The sequence below is a fragment of the Diceros bicornis genome, chromosome 1, assembly GCF_020826845.1.
Source record: "Diceros bicornis minor isolate mBicDic1 chromosome 1, mDicBic1.mat.cur, whole genome shotgun sequence".
Lineage (NCBI taxonomy): Eukaryota > Metazoa > Chordata > Mammalia > Perissodactyla > Rhinocerotidae > Diceros > Diceros bicornis.
The window spans coordinates 27,326,467-27,349,095 of record NC_080740.1 but is presented as its reverse complement, the minus strand read 5'-3'; the positions used below and the strand labels follow the sequence as shown (position 1 = coordinate 27,349,095).

General features: G+C 35.5%; 2 protein-coding genes across 12 annotated transcripts in view; one reads left to right on the top strand and one right to left on the bottom strand.

The window, feature by feature from the left end:
• The window catches only part of PPIP5K2 (diphosphoinositol pentakisphosphate kinase 2), a 73,512-nt gene extending 57,905 nt beyond the window's left edge, over window positions 1-15,607 (bottom strand). For 3 of the 9 annotated variants that reach the window (XM_058537050.1, XM_058537081.1, XM_058537117.1), the window contains exons 1-6: window positions 15,198-15,356; window positions 9,771-10,149; window positions 5,916-6,111; window positions 3,095-3,185; window positions 1,743-1,828; window positions 526-680 (exon numbers count right to left, since the gene is read on the bottom strand). In XM_058537050.1, the coding sequence (XP_058393033.1) occupies window positions 526-680; window positions 1,743-1,828; window positions 3,095-3,185; window positions 5,916-6,111; window positions 9,771-9,884 (642 nt within the window). In that variant the 5' untranslated portion in view covers window positions 9,885-10,149; window positions 15,198-15,356. Of the gene's footprint in view, window positions 1-525; window positions 681-898; window positions 1,017-1,742; window positions 1,829-3,094; window positions 3,186-5,915; window positions 6,112-9,770; window positions 10,150-14,562; window positions 14,867-15,197; window positions 15,360-15,533 lie in introns of those variants that run through there. The other 6 variants (XM_058536962.1, XM_058537034.1, XM_058537010.1 and 3 more) reach the window with 5 other exon arrangements.
• GIN1 (gypsy retrotransposon integrase 1) overlaps window positions 15,480-22,629 on the top strand; it is a 31,541-nt gene continuing 24,391 nt past the window's right edge. For 2 of the 3 annotated variants that reach the window (XM_058537240.1, XM_058537197.1), the window contains exon 1: window positions 15,480-15,626. The gene's annotated coding sequence lies outside the window, so the exon portion shown is untranslated. Of the gene's footprint in view, window positions 15,627-19,012; window positions 19,138-22,629 lie in introns of all 3 variants that reach the window. The other variant, XM_058537219.1, reaches the window with a different exon arrangement.

The following is a 22,629-nucleotide window of genomic DNA, read 5'->3' as shown; positions in this document are numbered from 1 at the left end:
GTTGCTAGGAGGCTATACTAATTTGCATTTCTGCCAATGTTTGGATTTGTGCTTCTTTTCCAACTACCTCAATCTTTTTGATCTTTGTTAATCCAAAAAAGTAATTCAATGGCATTATCTTTTACACTTGATTTGCATTTATTATGGGTATAATTTTGAGCATAATTTAATGGATGTAAAAGTTACTGATATTACTTTTTCTATGAACTATCCATTTTGGGGGCCATTTTTCTAAAAGACTGCTGATCGCTATCTGAATTTCTTATATAACAGATACATAAATGGAAGGTAGAAGGAAAATCAAGTAATTTTCTTGGTATTCTGTAGGTAGAAATATTGCATAAACAACATTATGTAACTAAAATGATGCCTTGCTTTTCTAACAAAGTATGACATCAATTTCATTAATTTATCTCTAAATGATACATTCTTATTTAAAATAGTTTTATTAAATACTTGATTACTTTTAGTAAAATTTATACAACAATGTATCAAGATAGTATTCAGTAAGATAACAAAGGTTACCTTTCGAAAAAGTCTCTGACTTCCACCACCAGCAGACGTTGGATAATAAATGTAAACATTGTGATCTTCTGCACTGACTGGCTTTTCTACAAATGGCTTTTGGAAAACCTCCCCATTTACTTCTACATGATCTTCCCCTTCAATCAGACTGCATTCTATAAATCAAACATAATAGCAAGAAAAATTACATATTGTATATTATCTAGATATAATATTATTGAGGACGCTTTTTGCTAGAATATTGATTACAAAGAAAAGTAACCTTGGATAATGTACTGATTTGATTTTAACTAAAAATGTTTATGCAAACATATGCCAACATTTATGATATACGGCATTCAGAACTATAGCTGTTCTTTAAAATCTTACGGACCTGCCATTTCACTCTATCATCCCACAGAATTCAAAGTTAAATATGAAATGATGCCAACAAGAAAAACTGAGAAATAACTCCAGAATGCTATCATCTCCTGAAAAACATATGGAATCATTCATATCACAGATGCCATAAAACATGAAACTATTTAAGTTAGAAAAGTAACCTATATGCAGAGTAAGCAAGCAATCCAATCAGCAAGTTAATTTTTCACCTCTAGACCAACAAGAAAAGTTCCCTGATACAGATAATAAATGCTATATCCGTTTTTTAATAAAAGTTGCTTTAAGGTACAATAAAGTCATCAAAATTCACCAAAATATTGTTATCAGAATATTAAATCTTAAGACAGAAGAACATTTATCTTGCCTTTGTAGACTAAATTACATATAGCCTACGAGCTATGTTTTAGGTAACGAGAAAAATGAAGCAAAAGGCGCTTTAAAATATTAATAGTAATATTTCAAAATTCCTAGTCACCAGAAATTTAATTGTGGTATCCCAGCATGAAGTTACTAATATTTAATTCAACAGTCACAGATGAATCACTTGTTTACCCCATCAATGCAAATTTATTAAAGCATGTAACTTAAAAATTCTTCTTTATGATTCTCAGAGATATGTCAAATGTAGACCAAAGAAAAATACGATATATTAACTCCTAAATTATTAGTTAGCCTTTTAGCTCATAGTGTCACATTTTAACTAAATATAATGCTTGTTTATTTGGATCATTAAAAAAACCTGAATAGAATACTACGCATTCTTTAAATACAAGGGAAGTGGTTCAAAAGTATGTTGAGTGACAGAAGGTAGCTTGTTTACAATCTCTTACTCCTACCTTTGGGATTATTTGGGTCTCGATTCAAAATCGCATAACGAGGAAGTAAAATACCTTCAGCTTGAAGAATACTATATACTTCCCTCCTAAAGAAAAAGGAAAACATCCTTATTATTTTATTGCTCTATTTCACAATGAGTATATTATTGTACTGTTCATAAAGTACATTATTACTGTTCCACCACTAAAAAAGGCATGTATATTCTTTTTATTTTTTAAATAAACAAATATGTCATTTAAAGTATTGAAAAAAATGTATTCTAAGGAAATATTCAGCAATTACAACAAAAATGCATGCACAATACATTTTGTGGCATATTAAAATACTAATTTTTAAAACTGGGAATGCAAATGTATAAAAACAAATGGTTAAATAAATTTGCTATATTGCAATGACAGAATATTACCTAACCATTGAAAACCTGATACTCTATACATGTAATGACGTGGGAAAATGTTCACAATATTATAAGAGAAAAGTGATCCTAATTTTGTAAAATTTGAGTATATGTATCTATTGCTTTCTATATCAAAAAAATATGGTAGATGTAACAGAAGGGTTAAATGCCTTTCTTTATGCTTTTATTTTCCAAACTTCTTAAAATGAATATGTATATATATCTGTACATATTTATAGTTATAATATATAAACATGCATCAATATGTAAACCCAGGAAAAATGTTTTAAAATTTTAGATATTAATAATGTGGAAGAATTATTCTATTCTGGAAGAATAGAAAAAAACAAAAAGAGAAATACAAAAACTATAAGGCCTTATACTTTATAAAGTATTTTCATATATATAATCTCAATTGTAATGCTAACACACAAAAAATAGAATGCTAGTGAAATTATAAAGGAAGTCATCAGAGTGAAACATCAATTAAATGATATATAAATATATTCTTATTTTATTTCTCTTAGAAATCCATGCTTTTGGCCTGTTAAATGAATGCTAAGATATATAGTGAAATATTTTTCAAAATGGTTACACTTTACCATTAAAAAACATCTAGTTCTAATGAGTAAAGCCCTAATTTCATCGTCAGTCACGATAGAACAATTGTTCATAATTTTCAATGGTTTAGTAGGCTCTGGAAATTAAACAAACCTGGTTTAACTCCTTGTCCCACTACTTGTGGAACTACTTGTAACTTTGGACAAATTAATTGATAACCCTGATTCCTGAGTTTCTTCATCTGTAAAATTGGGTATAAATACCTATTTCTAAGTATTATTTCAAGGATACCACAAATTAATGTATATGAAAACACCTGATGTCATGTCAGCTTATAGATACTAAATAAATGTTAATTTTCCTTCCCTTAATTCAGCCAACTTCCCCACTCACCTATCTTGTATGAGATACTGCATATTCAAGTCATTGATTACAAATGGATTCCTGAGTTTTGCATAGGCAACTGCTTTGTCCAGTGGAAATCCTAAGAACACATATTATTAACATATTCTGTACAATCTTAAGGTAAGTTGACATCTATAACTTTATCAACTTGAATTTATACTGCTTCCCATAAAAGATTAATTTCATTATGTATCTAACTGCTTTCTGTATAAAGCACGGAATAATAAACACATCAAACTTGATTTAACTTGCACTATTAAATAAATCTTATTTTTCCCTAGTTAATTTGATTGATAAGGCACAGCAAACCAGCAGTTATATAATCAAATTTGGAGCAGTGACATGTTAGTCACTGCTATTCGGTCACCTGACAGAAGGTATGATTACCTCATATGCAAAGAGAAATCAATCTATACACATAAGTGTATCACAATCACCTGATGATTTTTAAAAAATATATACCACTCCTCTTCTTCTCACTTAAAATACTTTGATGCTTATACATATAAATTAGCTGCTAATTCAAAGAACTTAGGCATCTTTAAAAATAGCAGAAAAAACAAAAACTAATTCACATACAACAAATGTGCTCAGATATAAAATATACAAGTAGAATCATGCTTGTGGTTACTAGGGCAATGTTAAGGTATCAGAAGTTAACTCCCTAAAATTTCTAGACTTTGGTAAAGTTACTAATTACAATGAAAACAAATCGAATGGCAGATATCTAAAAAAAAAAAATCTAAAGAATTTTAATGATTATACTTCACTCTCTGTTTTTACACTAAAAGTCTACAATCTTATCGATCAATATATATTATTAAGAGAGGCAGTATACTATGGAGGTTAAGAGCATAAACCAGGGTTCAAATCCTGGCTCCATCTTTCACTAGCTATGTGACCTTGGGCAAACTTATTTAACATCTCTCAGCCTCTGATTCCTGGCTATATATATTATACCAATCTTACATACTAGAGTTTTTAAGGAATCAAATAAAAGAGTGTATGTAAAACAGCAGAATATCTGGCATAGTAAGTCCACAATAAATGTTAACTATTATTATTCCTTTAATGACAATATTTTAATGAATATCTTATTTAAGGAAAAGGGTAAAAATCAGCAAGCATGTCTAACTTCAGCATTTAACTATAGTATACGATAGTAACTACAGTATAGCTGTAAAGGCACTGTATTTTGTAGCATTACCAGAATAGTTAGTAGAGGAAGTAAGTATTAAAGCATATTGAAGTTAACAAAAAAAAAGCTACGTCAATTAAAAATTTATTGCTAAATTCCTGTTAGTTTCTAAAATTTAAATAGAAGTAATCCATACCAAGAATCATTTGGCCACAAATTACAAACTCTTCAAGTTTTATAAAGACTCACAGAAGAATTCATCACTTGTGGTAAAGATGTCTCAATGCCTATGATTTGAAGCCTCCTAACAGAATTCAGCAAATAAGAATCACCTACACCATCAGTGCCCTGCTTTTGTTGTTGTTGTTAAAGAGGAACTATTTCCTTACCAAGAGAGAGCATATGGGATATGACCTTAGACAGCACCTAGTTTTTATAGACAAATAGCTTTCATAGGAAGAACCATGTGGTAGTAAGGGAAGAACACCTTACCCTAAAGGATAAGCAAATTTTAAGATTCTCTGCAAGAGTGATTTAGTCTGTAAAGAAGACCAGGGTCTTGGCTTGTCTATGAAATAATGAAAATCAGTATAAGCTATGGGAGCACAAAAAGGCTCAACCATGTTCCATCTCCTTCTTGCTGAAGGAGATGCTTCCTGAACACCTAACCGAAGTGAGACTTTAACACAGCTGGGGACTACATAACAAGAATGATTTAAAATGAATACATGTATAACTGAGTGCACATCTTTTAAATTATAGTTCTTGGTGAGAAATTCACTTAATTCACAGATTCTTAGGTTATAAATTTTCACATATACACTTTTTTTTTTTTTAAGATTTTATTTATTTATTTTTCCCCCCCAAAGCCCCAGTAGATAGTTGTATGTCATAGCTGCACATCCTTCTAGTTGCTGTATGTGGGACACGGCCTCAGCATGGCCGGAGAAGCGGTGCGCACCCGGGATCCGAACCCGGGCCGCCAGCATCGGAGGGCGCGCACTTAACCGCTAAGCCACAGGGCTGGCCCTACATATACACTTAATAAGTTTGATTAGTGGACTTGACTATGAAGTAATACGTAAGCTTAATTGATATTTGTTGATTTATAAAAGATAGCAAGTAAAATCTAAAATTCAAATGATTAAGTTCCTAAGAAGTAAAGTATATGTGTATGAGGAATGATTGAACATTTTCTACATGGCAAAAGCATAAGGGATTAAAACATTCAAGAATTCAAGAATTTATCCTAAGAAATTTAGAGATACAAACAAAGATATACATTCAGAGTTCATCATAGCCTTATTTTTAATAGCGAAAACTGTCAATCATCTGTTAGGATATTGGTTAAGTATGTTACAGTACATCCACACGATGATAAACTATGACGCCATTAAAAATCAGGTTTTTGAAGTATGATATGGACAGAAAAAAACTTCACATTTTAACTAGTGAAAAAATTAAATATATACTATAAAACTAAATTTGTTTTTAAAAAATACACACAGAAAAAAAGACTGGAAAGAAATATATATCAAAATGATAACATCACCTATCTGTGAGAATAGGTCAGTTTAATTTTTTTTTAATTCATCTAATACTCTACAATTAATATGTATTAGTTTTATAATCAGAAACAATAAAGGAGTTTCCCTCCTCATTCTTTAATACCTTTAGAATGGAAAGAAATAAGACAATCGCATAAAGGCCAGTTTTCCACTGGTTCATTCAAAATAACATCCTCCTCAAATACCACTACTGTGATATATTTAAATAGGGATATCCGTTCAAGAATTTCCTTCATTGGTTTGGATTTGGATTTCTTTGCCATGGAACATATTCCAACCACAATTTGCCTTTCCGGTGGCTAAAACAGAAAAGAAACAAAAAAAATCAGGTTGACTTCATAAGAACTCCAAAGTACAGCTATTTTACACCTTTTTCATAAGTAGATGAGGCATGTCATGAATCAATGAAAAGTGACGTATTAACCAAAAAAGGCATTTTCAAAATTTAATAATTTTTAAATATTTTTAAATATTTAAATTTAAATTAAAGGCCTTTTCAAAATTATATCATTGTTATAATAAATAAAATAGTTTTCTACAAAGGCCTGGAAAAAATTTTAAAACAAAAAAAACCTTTCAGAACACTGTTACTATATTCATTCAGATTTCGAACTTACACAAATTACTGGTTCTTTAACTGTCTCTAGCATTTATTTACCCTCCTCACACCAGAAAGGGACAAATAAGGGCCAGAAAGCATCTAATCTAAGTAAAATGGCCAATGGGAGTGAGAAAAAAATTCTCTTGCCTAAAATAAAATGTTGTTCTGACTACAAAGCTATATAGTATTAAACTATGTTTGTAGATTGAGCTTGAATCTTAGTTGGACACCAATGACAACTTGGAAGGAAATTTTGGAGAAAGCCACATTGCTAAGTGAGGTGTCAACGTTCTTTGACATCCCAATCATCATGCTCGATATTCCCATTTAATGGTGTTGCTCATCTCTGGCACCCACGTTACAGCTCAAAGGCCATGATTTGGCCTGAAACTGAAAAAGCAGCATACAGAAATAATAACTGAGGAGTAGCTCACGGGTGTATAAAATTACTCAAGATTCATTCTGAGGTCTTGGCATTTAGGAGCTTGGAGTTTTATCAAATATATAAAGTGTGTCTAGTTTTTCATTTCAATTCTTCTCTCTCTTCCATGATATTTTATATATTTCATGTGACATTACAATCTTGCTCAAGATTATTTTACTAGACTTTCTCTTATTATAAATCTAAAAATAAAATTGGATATAACATCAGAATTAAATTGTTATTCTTCTTTAGCCTAGAATTATATTTCTTCACTGCCTCCTCTAACTCATGAAATTTAGAGTTCAATTTGGTATTGGATTGTAAATCAAACAGATGGTAAATCCTAACCTCCCTAGGATCTGCTTTCTTTCCCCCTCTAATCATCCACTTTTACGTTTCATTATTCAATTCTTTTCTAACCAAAAGCTCATTTCGACATAGCTCATTATGATGTTCCTAAAGTTGATTTCTCCAGACAACAAGAGTACTCAATCTAACATTTCATGCTGCTTTACAGTTAAAATAAAAAGGCTAATATGTTAAGTTTTGTTTACTAATTATAGATCTATTTAATGAGTATCTGCTCATTGGCTAAGATAAACTGGAAACATTCAAGTTTAAAACGTACCAATAAACCTACATTAAGACAAAATTAGAGAACACCCCTATTAGGTAAAACCTCAGAAGCATGAAAATAATTTTTTAAACAGATCTAAGTAATTTTGCTAGATTTAATGTCTAAAATAGTTTACATCTTTGAAATCTTAAAACCAGGAGAATGATCAGGAACAAACCATTTTATCAATCTATAGGTCAAATCAACCATATCAAGTTCCTCAAAAGTGACAACTACACATCATCAATGTAAACTCAATCTAATTAGTTGCACCCAAGCCAATATTCCAAGAACTATGTTAAAGGGTAGTTTGAGAACTACCTGTTCTCAAAACACTTTGAGTCTAGAAGGGAACACAGTATTAACACAGGAAATTATGATACATGGAAGACAAGCATAGACGTCAAGGTATAGAAATAGTACTGAGGAAGAAGTCTTTGAGTTTCTCACGGAGAAAAGAGCAAGGAGGGGCAAGAGTCAACAACATAAAATCTGAGTAGGGTTTTGAAGAATGAAAAACAATTCACAAGGTACCCAAAAAGCAGGGCATTTCATAGAGATAAAGGAGTTTATACAACAGCAAAGAGGCGTGGTAAAACAGGAATGGAATACGTGGGAAATAAAAATTTGATACTGCTAAAACACAGAAGGGATGAGAGACAAGTAGTTCTAAATACAGATACGAGATAAAGTCCTTATATGTAAGAAGACTGGACTTGATCCAGCAGTGGTGTTCACAATGTGTTCAGAAGAACTCAGAGAAAAGGGGTAAGGGTACTAGAGCCTGAGTCCACAGTACTTTCTATTCTAAGTCAGCCAGAGAAGCTCTGCCTTTATGTTTTACTTACTGGACTTCTACATAAGACTTAAGATAAAGAAAAATTTTGGCTGGTAAGAGAAGCTTGAAAATCATTACTTTTTTCTGGGGTGAAGTGGGGGGGTGGGATAGGTTTTAAATGATGGCAGTCTGATTTGCATTTCAGATATGTGTAACTGCACTGTGAATGGTGTTGTTAAATAACTATGAAAAAGAATTTCAAGAGTCATCTAATAGCTATTCTTGGTTTGTTTTTACTACTTTTACCAAGTACAACAGGTTTTTGTTTTTCAAACAAAATTCTCTTTCCAATTGGAGATATAAGAAAACAAACATTGGGCCGGCCCCGTGGCTTAGTGGTTAAGTGCGCGCGCTCCGCTGCTGGCAGCCCGGGTTCAGATCCCGGGCGCGCACCGACGCACTGCTTCTCCGGCCATGCTGAGGCCGCGTCCCACATACAGCAACTGGAAGGATGTGCAGCTATGACATACAACTATCTACTGGGGCTTTGGGGGGAAAAAATAAATAAATAAAATTAAAAAAAAAAAAAAAAAAAGAAAAACAAACATATTCTAAGTTTATATTTTAAATCAGTTCTCAGAATAAAGCAATCTCTACTTGTAAAGGGAAAACAATGATGATAAGAAAAAGGCTAAGCTAACATAACTATAGCAAAATGAACATAATATATGTGTGTCATTCCTTAAGATCCTGTATGGATACACATTCTAAAGGTTCACATGAGAAAGAGAACAAGACTTATACACACACATCCGTAGATAACTTGAGGTAGTCTCTCCTTCTAGCCTGTTTACAGACTTCTGAATAGTTAATAAATAGGGGTATCCTCAGGTCAACCACTACTTGTATTGACAACATGGAAACCTAATGAGGCTAGTTAAGTAGTCCTTCTTTAGCATCTTTAAAGTTATTTCCTTCTACTTCTTTATCTTTTTTTTTTTTTTTTTTTGGTGAGGAAGATTGGCCTTGAGCTAACATCTGTTGCCCATCTTTCTCTACTTTGTATATGAGATGCTGCCACAGCACGGTTTGATGAGCAGTGTGTAGGTCTGACCCCAGGACTGAACCCGTGAACCTCAGGCTGCTGAAGCAGAGCACACGAATTTAACCACTAAGCCATTGGGCTGGCCCCTACTTCTTTATCTTGATGTATTTGTTATGTACTACATACAAGAAACCCTTTGGATTTATGGCCACTTTTTCTACCCAAGTCTGTGTTATGCTAGGCACATCACTGAAAGATACTGAAATAGGCATCATTAAACAACTTAAGTCTGACCTCCAAGTGTATTTCTTAATGCACCATAGATTCAATAACGTTCTCATGAAACAAAATATGCTTTTTCAACTTAAAATATTTCCAACAAATTTCTCTGTGAAAAAATGTTTTCACAATTTCAGATAATAGTATTAACTCATGTTAACAGTGATCAGTAAAAAGCCTATCCCATATTGGTCTTCTCTCACCAAACAACTTACAGACTCATCCTCCTCCTCCTCATCTTCATCTGCATGGTGGAAGAAATGTCGATAATTTCCAGGGTTTATTTCTGTATCTTCAGGCCCAACAAAGAATCTGGGGGCTTCACTCATTTTTATTTCATTTGATATAATTTAAATGTGCTATACCTAAACTGCTTCTAAATAAACAGCCTCAGAAGAAAGCATTCTCTCTATACTAGCTGACACACAGGTCTGCTGCAGCTTGTTTCTGCTTATACAATCACTTGAAAACTGTGATGACAGTTAGTTGGCAAATGTTCTGTTCTCAGATATCATCACTTCACTGTTGATGCAGTTTAAAAGACAAAGATGGTGAGGCTATGGCTTCCGTGAGTTGATACAGCAACCTTTTCACCTAAAATGCAATGAAAGAAATAATTTGAGACTGTACTTCAAAAATATTCATGTAAAAATAATTTTAAATGACACTTGTAAAATCAGTACCAATAATTTGATGCATACCTTCAAAATGAAAAGACATTTTTTCCATAAAATTAAGAAATTAAGACTGATCTTCAATAATATACATCTTAGCAATTTGACAAATTGGTACAAAATAACAAAGACTATACAGTAAATTCCTCAAGTCCAAAAATATCTAACAAACTAGGAGAAAACTATTCATATTATAACAAAAATACGTTAAAAGCTAAATCCTTCTGCACATAGTTCAGTAATATCTGAATGGAAAAGAATAAAAATGTAATTTGAGTTTAAAAAACCACTGACAGCTATACATCAATCTGAAATTATATTAAATCAATTTTCAAAAGACTTTAATTTATAAAAGTTCAGTTTGCAAACAGGATTTTTTAAGGAACATAACCATTCGGCATTCTGGTCTTATATATAAGTCAACAAAACAAGATCAGAGTGAAAATAAGATTTCATTTTAACAGCAGCTCTCAAACTTTTAGAAGTCAAAGACTCTTTGGCAAATCTAATAAAATCTATAGATCTTCTCCTCAGAAAAAATGGACATGTGCACTAAATCCTGCAAGCAATTGTATGTGACTGACATCCAAACTCTTCCACATAAACAGATGTCCGTGAGCATCAGCTTGAGAATAATAGTGATATAACCTCAAAATATTTTTTATCAAAGCTGTTTGCAGGTACTTGTTCCTTGGTCATATTAAAACTAATTACCTGCGAAGATGAAACTACATATCAAATGCTTCATTTGATTACAGGTAATATAAGAAATTACTTGACCAAATATTCTTAAGAAGAGTTGAATGATATGCAAGATACAATTGCAAAGCATAACTCCAAAAGTCCTAGTCCTATAGATCTAATTCCAGTTTAATTGGTGGCTTCCTATGAAATAAGAAAACTAGTTTACTCATCCAGGCTTGATTTTATCCTCTTCATAATTATAATTACACAGTGTTATGAAACTTAAAACAGTTTGTGAGTAAAATAAAAGTAGAAATAATTCACTTTATAAATCAATGCCTTTTATTCCTACTCCCTTTGCACTGTTTTATATATAAAAGATGTTTGCTGAAAAAGAACAAAAGAAAGCTTCCAATTGCTGTAAAACTTGATGGCAGTGTATAAGTTGACTTGAGTTCTTGTTTTATATCCTACATCCTCTAGTTTCTTTTCACTTTCTTACTCCTCCCATCTAAAAACAGCCCTAAGATGTCAGTAGTGGGAAGGGCACAATGTTTTGGACACCTATTTAAATCTGTCACTACATTAACAGGCAACTTATGCTACTTTCTCTAAGTCTCAGTTTCTTCATCTATATAAAAGGGGGTATCATAATACCCTGTAACTCTGTGAAGACTGAGTAGCATAAGTGCTTGGCATATACTAAACACTCAATGAAACTTAGCTTCTATAGGCACTCTATAAACCAAGCTCCTAACATAATGTAGAAATCTAATAGAATGAATGTTGCTTGTTATTTGTTGAACTGAATATATTTATTCAACAAATACTTTTCACCCGTTATAGCAGGCACAGTATTGAGTGCTGGTGATATAAAATCAAAGTAAACATGGCCCTTTTCCTCGTTATGAAAATGCCTGAAGTATACAGATAATGTCCCTCATTTCACTATAAGTAAACCAAACCTAGTTTACCCATAGGGCATTTCCACATTATTCAACATTTTGATCAAACTACATCCTCGATCATGAATTCCAAAATATGTAACTATTTAGCCTTAAAAATATTACATTATTCAAATATCAGAGTTGAGTCTGTCTGCATTTTTAAGCTTCTTTCTATAGCAGTAGTCCCATAATGGACTGACCACATCAGAATTATCTGGGACACTTGTAAAAACTCAAGTTACTAAGCCTACCACAAATTTTCTGAAGTAGCATTGCCTAACTAGAGAATCTATATTTTAACAAAGGGATGTGCAGCCAGCTTTGGGAATCTCTTTAAATCCGTGCAAAAAAAAAACCTACTACTTAACCCTGATGCTAAATTTGAAATTAGTACCACGCTACTGAAGTATCCACACTCAAAGCAGTGGTTCTCAAACTTTAGCATGGGAAATCACCTGAAGGGCTTGTTAAAATACTGAACTAGAAAGTCTGGGGGTGGGGGCCGACATTCTGCTTTTCTAAAAGTTCGAAGGTGATACTGATGCTGCTGGTCTGAGAATCACACTTTGAGAACCATTGCTCTACACTTGACAAAACTTGGTTAGAAACCTTTTTCTTATAATTGCTCAGCTCTGTGTCCTTAACTAAGTTATTGAAACTCTCTAGGTATCATCTGTAAAATGGGATGATAAATCTCAGATTGTTTTGAAGATTAAATGACAATGCAGGGGCCGGCCCTGTGGCTTAGCGGTTAAGTGCGCGTGCTCCGCTGCTGGCGGCCTGGGTTCAGATCCCGGGCGCGCACCAACGCACTGCTTCTCCGGCCATGCTGAGGCCGAGTCCCACATACAGCAACTAGAAGGATGTGCAGCTATGACATAAACTATCTACTGGGACTTTGGGGAAAAAATAAATTAAAAAAAAAAAAAAAGCTGTGTGACCTTGAACAAGTTCCTTAACCTCATCAGGTCCCAGTTTAAAAAAAAAAAAAAAATGACAATGCAGACACCATAGCAATTAGCACATGGTAAGGACTCAGTAAATGTTAGCTGTTTATATATCTTGTTAGCTGTTGTTATAACTAAGATCTCTGAGCTAAACTAAACTGGCACAGAACAAATACATCAGTTTAGAATGCACCTACTCATCTCCTGTGTAATGAAGCCACAGAAACTTCTCTTTGCCACTGCTGCTGCTAGAGACCTCATTACATTTTTTTTCAAGTCTTACCACACTGCTTGAGACTATCACGAACACTACTGCCTGGAATAAACAGTCATCTCCTTCACATCTTTACTGGTCATGGTCAAAGCTACCTAATCCTTAAAATGACATCTTGGATCATCCATCAGTCCCACGAAGCATTCAGAACCACTCCCCTTACCTGAACTTAAAATCTTTCCAAGGCATCATTGTAGCCCTTTTCATAGGTTCTCAGGAGCCCATATGAACTAGTAAATCTCTGCTCCCAAAATCAGAGAAAATAGGAGTCCCAGCTCCTGCTGCTCAGCCTGAACACAGACGCATAACCAGTTTTTCTGAAATCCTAAAACGATTTGCCAATGGAAAGAAACATTGTTACAAATGGCAACTCCTTTCCAGTGAACTACTGCTACAGCTACATAATAGGTTATTAAATAGGCTTCTGCAGGGTGGCCAAGGCAGCCCAGTATCATTTATAAAATTATTTATACAAAAAAGGCCATGCCAAGCTCCACACAACCTTCACAGTGATTTTTTTCCTTCTTCAAACGTTCATGCAATACCCTTTTGCTGAGTCTGCCTTTCCTTCTAACTGGAATTCACTACTCTCCTTGAAAGTTCCTATTTCTCCTTCAATAGCCAACTAGAAAGTCCTCAATGAATGTTTTTCTGACAACCATCACGCCTCTGCCAGCCCCAAACACACATCAGCACCCTCTCTCAAATTCCACGCTCCACAGCATTCTGGATGTCTCTTTACAATTACCTGTTTCCATTAGAATTAGGGTTTTTCCTCCCCAACTTTTTATTATGAAAAAATTTCAAAGATCCAGAAAAGTTGAAAGAACAGTTCACTATAAACACCCATATACCCACCATTAGACTCAACAACGACTAACATCTTGCCATATTTACTTTCTATTTATACACACATATATAAACATATATTTGCTGTACCATTTGAAAGTAAGTTGTAGACATCAACACATTCCCTAAATAATTTAGTATGCATCTCCTAAAAATAAGGACATCTTTCTACATAACCACAATATCATTTCCACTTTAGAAAATTAATAGTTCCACGATACCATCTACACGCAGTTGTGTGGGAGCTTTTGGAGAACAAGGACCTACCTCATCTATAGTCCCAGTACTTAATTGGTGCATAGCACTTATTTGGGTGATCAATAAATGTTCTACCAATTGTTCAGTTTATTAAACTGAACAATTAAATAAAATGACAATAATAATCTAACGGGTACATCATGGAATTGCAGGAGTATAGCAGAAAATATGTAAAACACTTGGCACGGTTAATGGCAGCTATCATTATTTTGTCTGCCTGAAACAAGAACTTTATTTTTCACTGAAGAATTTTCAAAAGCACAACAAAACCCCATCCCAGAAGAGGGCAAGGAAGCTAGGTACTAAGTCAGCCATGCTTCCTACCTCCACAGCTAAGCCTTCTAGCACACTAAAGCAAGACAAGTATTACCCACAGCACTCGAAAGGTCGCCGACTCCCAGGAAGGCGTCGGGAACCTAGTAAGTGAGATCCACTGGTCGCCACCGTCGCCCCTTCTCCCTGGAAACGCGCGAGCATGCAACACTCCCAACCGACGGGGTGCGGCAGCGCCCTGCAGCCTCCGTCCTTACACTGGAAAGCTGCGACGCGTGGGGCCTTTTGTTCTTTGGAAGTGGGGTGCAGGCGGCGAGGAGCAGAGGGAGAAAGGCTGAGGAATGAACATAAAAACAGCCATCTCTCTCCACAGCAGTCCCCAAACTCGAGGCTGCCCACGTGGGTGGAGCGAGACCGCAGCCTGGAGCACCAGCTAGCAGCGCGCCAGTTCGCTTCCAGCTGAGCTGCAGCCTCTGGGATCTCCAACCCAGGAAAGGAAAAAGGGAAGCAATGGAGGCGCAGGGGGAGGGGACATTAAGAGGCGAAAGGACCCTGAGGGCTGTGCTGTCGCTCCTCCGCGCCCGCGCTGCCTTCCGCTCCGGCACTGGCCCCTCGGAGGAGCGCGCGCCCAGGCTCCGCAGAGCGCGGCGGGGGACAAAAAACCGTCCAGCAGGGGCCGCAGACCTCGGGCGACCAGGTTCCGCATCCCGGTTCTCCTCCGGTCGCGGGGCCTCACCTGCCACGGCTGCGGTCGTCACGCGAGCTGCTGGAGACGGCCGAGCCCATTCAGGTCTCGGTTTCCCCTTGAATCCCGGGGGCAGCAGTGAGGTGTTCGTCCAGAGACTCCAGCTGTGGGCGTGCACGTGGGTCTTGTCTCTTCAGCAGCAGCTGAAGGACCACAGACAGGTACTGCAAGGCGCTACTACATCTAGCGAACCTTGGTCACGCCTCTTCTTCGCCCGCCTCGGGTCTCACACACAAACCTCACCGGGCGGAACAACTTCCGACAAGAGCCAAACGATCCGCCGTCACTCTCCCTGACCCAGGCTCCACCGGCCCCATAAGTACCCACCTCTTAACGACACGGGTAGTTCCGCTTCCGGCAGCATCAGATAAGTCGCGAGAGGAAGCCTAAATTCTGTCGCTTGCGTTTAGGACCACTTCGGTGAGTGGTGGTTCTGGTGTGGTTTGTCATACCTAATGATTTTTAAAGTGAGGCGTGACCTGATAATTTCAAAACCATTCGCGTCGCCTAGCTAAGGAAGGGTTTAACTGAGTTTGTGGGTATTGCGCAGGCGCCCTTGGGGCGGGAGGGCCTCGCTTGGGCGTTGCGATGTCCCGCGCCAGCTGAGCGGAAAAGGGGCGAGTTCCGTTGCTGGGCTTGGGGAGGTGACGACTCGTTGTAACCGGGCTTTACTTAATGGCCGTTTCCCTCCTTATGCTAAGTTTACCTGGACCTTGCCCTTACGAATTAACGAGCCGCCTAAACGCTCTGTAAATGCTCCCTCGCAATTAAGGTAGCGTCCGAGACTCCGAGCAAATTCAAGTTGATTGCGGCGCTTGGTTGATATTAAATTCTCCCCCTACTTTACCATAGTTGTCATTTAATCTGAAGTATTACCCTTTTTCCCCCAATTAAAATCTCCTGTGAAGGGGAGAAACGCAAGCTCAGGGAGAATCTTGTCCCGTAGTTTTAAGGGAAAAGGACACACTTTATCCTAGTTTGGATTTTCATTGAATGAGCGTTTCTGACCCAAAGTAGAGACATAATTTTCAAAATGGAAATTAATGTATCACATGTCTTTGTGTGTATGCATATGGAGATGAGGGTGTTTTTGCTAAACGATTTTGTGCGTTGAAGTGAAGCAGATTATAGAGAAATGTCTAGTGTATTTAGATTTCGCAGTCTTTGATGTTACATAAAATTGTGCTCTTGCATTTTTCAGAGATTAAAATAGCTTAATTCAGAAGTAAAAATTCTGATCCCAAGTTAACATGTCTATTGAAATATTACAGATTTTAAGTTGGAAGACACGTATATTATAATCTTTCAGGGGATTCAATTGGTAGCCTTGATGCGTTTTGCCCTTAGTGAAACAGTTAAATCCTAATTTTATTTAAAGTGATAACTGCCTTATAACACATACAAGATAAAATTATTAAGGGAATTAAATAATAAGTATTTACACGAGTATTTATTGGTTTTGATGTTGTACAAGGGACATCGTGTAAAAAGTTCAACCAAATACGACCCTGACGTTTCCTCTTGCAAAACCAAAAGTTGTAATGAGCCACTTTCACGCCTTTTCTTATTCCTATGTGTCTTAATACACAAGCAATTATTTTAACAAAAATTCTTGAAAATATGAGCATATCCAAAGAAGGCCTAATATAATCTTCATTTTCATAATTCAAGCCATTTAATTCTCCCTTGTAAATGGTACTTTCATTTAATAATATTCAGGTATAGGAAGATTATTTATTTATATTTATTCTGAATATTACAGCTTAAAACCATTTTCTCATATTAACTAAGCAAACAGTTTCCAGGGACCAAATAGTGAATATACTTTGAAACGAAAAAAACCTACTGGTTCTTTTTTCCTGTATGTAAATACCAATTATTAGCAGCAAATTTTAACCATTTACTTAAAAGATTATTTTTTGTGAATTGATTTTTCTTTCTTACACGTTTTTTACTTGTCCTTGTCATCCGTCTTTACTGCCAGAACTGGAAGCTTAGACTATAGTCTCGTTATAAAGTACACAACTCTTGAGTCTTCTGGGTTTCGTTGTTAGCAGTGAAACATTATCAACACTGCTATAAAACATTAATTACTAGGAGTGAAAGGAATGAGATTTTAAAATATTTTTCTTTGTAGATAAAGATTTTGAGAATAAAAAGCATTCTGTTTCTTTGAACAGCTTGATGGGAATGATAATACTTAAATATTTTAACAATAATTATGTATTGCTTTACCATTTACAAAGGACTTGTCAAATCCATTATCTCATTGATCCACATAATTGTGAAAAAGGAGGGATAGGTATTGTCCTTTTTCCAAACATGGATACTGACGCTTAGGTAACTGTCCCCCCCTTAAATTCTGACTCCTAAAAGCCTTACCACCTTCTTAGACACACCCTATTTATAGTGCCGTAAATATGCTAGTGAAGTAATATTTTCCGAAGTGAAGTAATAGTTACCTTTGGAACATGTGGTGTTTTTAATTCAGTGCTCCCTCTCCTGTCAGGAAATGCAAGTAATTCTTTGTTCATTCACAAATAGTTGAATGTCCACTGTGTCCCACTGTGTGAAACAATGTAAACATTAAAAGTTAATAAGACCTTCTCATTCCTCATTTATAATCTAAATTATTTATTACAAAAATCACTTGATAACTTTTCTAGCAGAGGCCTGAACTAAGTATTATGAAAGCTGAGGATGACAAATAATTATTAGTGTAGCAGGGGAAAAAAAAGCAACATGAAATTTGAAGCAACAGAGACCAAGGTTCAAATGTCAGCACGTGCACTCAGTTAACTGTGTTGCCTTGAGTACATTGGATAATTTCTTTGAACCTCCGTTTTGCTATCTATAAAATGGATATAAAACTAGTACCTACTCCGTAGGATGTTGTGAGGATCATCACATAAAGTACTGTATAAATGTCTGCAATTATTTTTAAAAATTGCTTTTATAGTTATTTAAAAGATTTCTAAAATTTTTAAAGAATTGTTTCCTCTCCCTATCATTTTGGCTTTTCCAGACGTTACATAAATAGTGGCATATAATACACATAGCCTTTTGTGTCTGGCTTCACTTAGCATGATGATCTTGAGATTCATCCATATCCATCCATTAGATATGCTAGTAGTTTGTTCCTTATCAGTGTTGAATAGTGTTCCACTGGGTGGATCTACCACAGTTTGTTTATCAATTCACCAGTTGATAAATATTTGGATTGTTTTCATATTTTGGCTGTTATGAATAAAGCTTCTAGAAACATTCACATATAGATTTTTGTGTGGACATATACTTTCATTTCTCTTGAGTTAAAACTGTTTTCTAATGTGTTTGCACCATTTTGTGTTTTCACCAGCAATGCTCTGCATCCTTGGTAGTACTTAGTATTAGGTTTTTGTTTTTGTTGTTTTTTGCCATTTTAATGGATATGTAGTGGTATCTTATTGTGGTTTTAATTTGCATTTTTCATTGTCTAATGGTGTTGAGCATCTTTTCATATGTTTATTTGGCAACCATATCTTCTTTGATGAAGTGTCTGTTCAAATCTTTTGCCCCTTTTTTAAATTGGATTGTTTGTTTTCTTATTATTGAGCTTCAAGAGTTCTTTATAAATTCCGGACACAAGTTCTTTATTATGTATGTGTACTTCAAATATTTTCTTCCAACTGTGATTTATCTTTTTATTTTCTTAACAGTGTCCTTATAAAAACAAAAGTTTTAATTTTTTCTTTTATGGATGGTTCTTTTTGTTTGCTATCCAGGAACCTAAGCTCACAAAAATTTTCTTTTTTGTTGTCTTCTAGAAATTCTATAGTTTTACATTTAAGTCTGTGATCCATCGTGAGTTAATTTTTGCATATGGTGCAAGTTATGAATTGAGGTTCATCTTTTTTCATATGGATGTTTAGTTGTTCCAGCATCATTTGTTGTAAGTACTATCCTTTCTCTGTTGAATTACCTTGGCACCTTTGTCAAAAATTAATTTACCATTTCTGTGTGGCTCTGTTTCTGGACATTCTATTCTGTTCCATGGATGGATGGCTGTCATTTTGCCAACACCATACAGTCATGATTACTATAGCATTAAAGGAAGTCTTGAAACTAGGTAATGTGAAATTCAACTATGTTCTTGTTTTTTCAAACTTGGTTTAGCTATTCTGAGTCCTTTGGTTTTCCGTATCAGCTTTAGAATCAGCTTGTCAGTTTCCACAAACGAGCTTGCTGGGTTTCTAACTGCATCGCATCAGTTCTGTAGATCAGTTTGCAGAGAACTCACATCTTAGTGAGTTTATCCAGCTTTTTCTCATTGTTAGGGTGGGAGTGACTCTTTTTCCAGCTTTCCACATTCTAGACAGAAGCTTATATGGGAATTTTTTTAATGCTATTTCAGAAAGGAATAATTTACTTACATTGTTGAGTATTATAATTTACCAATTTCAATCTAAGTTAACCATTTGAAGTCTTTTTTCTTATCTGGAAAATAGGAGATTGAATCACAATCTTTTGGCTTCCTTTCAGTGCCATATTAACGTGTTCTTTAGTCAAGATCTAATTTTTCCACACGTGGTGTGATATATTTAATTTTTCAAAAATCTGTTCATATTTCTTTACTACTTCTTCTTTTTTGTGTGTGTGTGTGTGTGTGTGTGAGGAAGATTGGCCCTGAGCTAACATCTGCCAATCCTCCTCTTTTTGCTGAGGAAGATTGGCCCTGGGCTAACATCCGTGCCCATCTTTCTCTGCTTTATGTGGGACACCGCCACAGCATGGCTTGACAAGGGGTGCGTTGGTGCGTGCCTCGGATCCAAACCAGCGAAGCCCAGGCCGCGGCAGCGGAGCACGTGCACTTAACCGCCTGTGCCACTGGGCTGGCCCCCATATTTCTTTACTTCTTGAAAATTGAATATATTTTTATTATCCTTTGCTGCATTATATTTATGTGAGAGATGCCAGCAAATGGCAATAATGAAATAAACTCACCCTCCTGTTGATGATAATTAGTCTTTCACATTAGAAGGCCTTACTTAATGAACTTATTGGAAGCTAGAAATACATATCACCAACCATGATGTATATGATTTAAGAAGTGTAAAAATTAATTTTACAAAGAGAAAATGAAATAGGAAATCTCAGTCTTCTGTGTAATTGCTTCTTGCCTTTTTTATTTATTCAGGAAGTGCTTAGAAAACAGGAATGAGGGATTGACCTGGTAGGTGCTTGCTGTTGTACACTTATGGAACTTGGTGAATGTTAAAAAAGTGAAATACCCATGTAACGACTACCCAGATCTCACCATCCAGATAATAAAATAGATCATTAATCGTACACCAGAAGCCCCCCCTTCTTTCCTTTCCTAGTCACTACCCTTCCCTCATTTCCAAACCACAAGTATGCTTTTTAAATGTTTATATTATAAGCTAGTTTAAACCACAAATTAGGAAAGGAGCATAATTCCCTAATTTCTCTCTGGGTATATGTATTTGAAAATATAAAAAATTAATTAAAATAGAAATATAAAAAATTAATTAAAATAAATGTATAAGTATTTCTTTTTTTTTTTTTTGTGGTGAAGAAGATCACCCCTGAGCTAACATCCGATGCCAATCCTCCTCTTTTTTTTGCTGAGGAAGATTGGCCCTGAGCTAACATCCATGCTCATCTTCCTCTACTTCATATGGGACGCTGCCACAGCATGGCTTGACAAGCAGTGCATCGGTGCGTGCCCAGGATCTGAACATGCGAACCCTGGGCTGCCGAAGCGGAGCGCATGCACTTAACCACTGTGCCACTGGGCTGGCCCCTGGTATTTCTTTATACTAATGTATAAATTAGATTGAATCTATAAAATATATATTTAGTCTTATCTTCAAGACTGGTATGTGTGCATAGGGATATAATGGTATATAAGTATGGTCCATTCCTTAAGGATAGTGTAGTGAATATAACTCTAAACTCTACCTTTTCTTCCTCCTTTCCTCTTGTTTTAATGGCAGAGATCAAAAGACTAATACCTCTTTTTATGAATTGGATCCTATTCTCTACTGCTGTCCTAGGAATTTTCTTCCATCAATCATAATTTCTCTCCAGTAGTCTCTCGAAGCCCTTCCCTTAGCATAAAGCTTTTTGGGTCATTCTCTTGAAAGCAAAACAATCTCTCTTTAAAAACTTTTTTTAATTGTAGTAAAATCACATAACATAAAATTTATCATCTTAACTATGTTTTTTTATTATGAATGATACCAGGTAGGGATTCAACTTTTTTGTGTGTGTGTGAGGGAGATCAGCCCTGAGCTAACATCCATGCCAATCCTCTTCTTTTTTTTTTTTCTGAGAAAGACTGGCCCTGAGCTAACATCCATGCCTATCTTCCTCCACTTTATGCGGGATGCTGCCACAGCATGGCCTGACAAGCAGTGCATCAGTGCGTGCCCGGGATCCAAACCCAGGCCACCAGCAGTAGAGCACGTGCACTTAACCAGTACGCCATGGGGCCGGCCCCAGGATTCAACTTTTTAATCTAAATTGATAGTCAGTTTTTCATATGTGCTATTTCTCTAGTGATTCATTTTACTATAAATTTTCGTATATAAATGTTTCTGTTTCTAAACTTTCTATTCTTTCATGGAACTCTGCTTATATGTGCATCAATAATATACTATTTTATTACTATAACTTTATAGTAGAATTTGATATCAAAAAGTTGCTCTTTTTTTCATCCCTTAAACATTTCCTTGGCTTCATTTCTCTATATATACTTGCAGAGAAACTTTAGATTCAACTTGTTCAATTTTATTTTCAAAAAAGGCATTGATTCATCTTAACTGTTTTTAAGTGTACAGTTCAGTGGCATTAAGTACACATTGTTGTGCAACCATCACCAGAACTCTTTTCATCTTGCATAACTGAAACTCTGTACCCTTTAAACAGTAACTCCCCCATTACTCCCAACCTTCTAAGCCCCTGGTAACCACCATTCTACTTTTTGTCTCTATGAATTTATCTACTCTAGGTACCTCATATAAGTGGAATCATAGAGTATTTGTCTTTTTGTGACTGGCTTATTTCACTTAATGTCCTCAAGCTTCATCCATGTTGTAGTATTGTGTCAGAATTTCCTTCCCATTTAAGGCTGAATAATTACTCCATTGTATGTATATACCACATTTTGCTTATCCATTCATCCATCTATGGAGGCTTGAGTTGCTTCTACCTTTTTGCTATTGTGAATAATGCTGCTATGAATATGGGTGTCAAAACAATCTCTTAACCCCATTAGAATGTAAACACTATAAGGGTCAAGAGGGTATATGTCTTGTTCATTATTGTCTCTCCAGTGTTGTGTCTTATGCATAGCAGGTGCCCAATAATTTTTTTTTTTTTTCCGGTGAGGAAGATCAGCCCTGAGCTAACATCCAGTGCC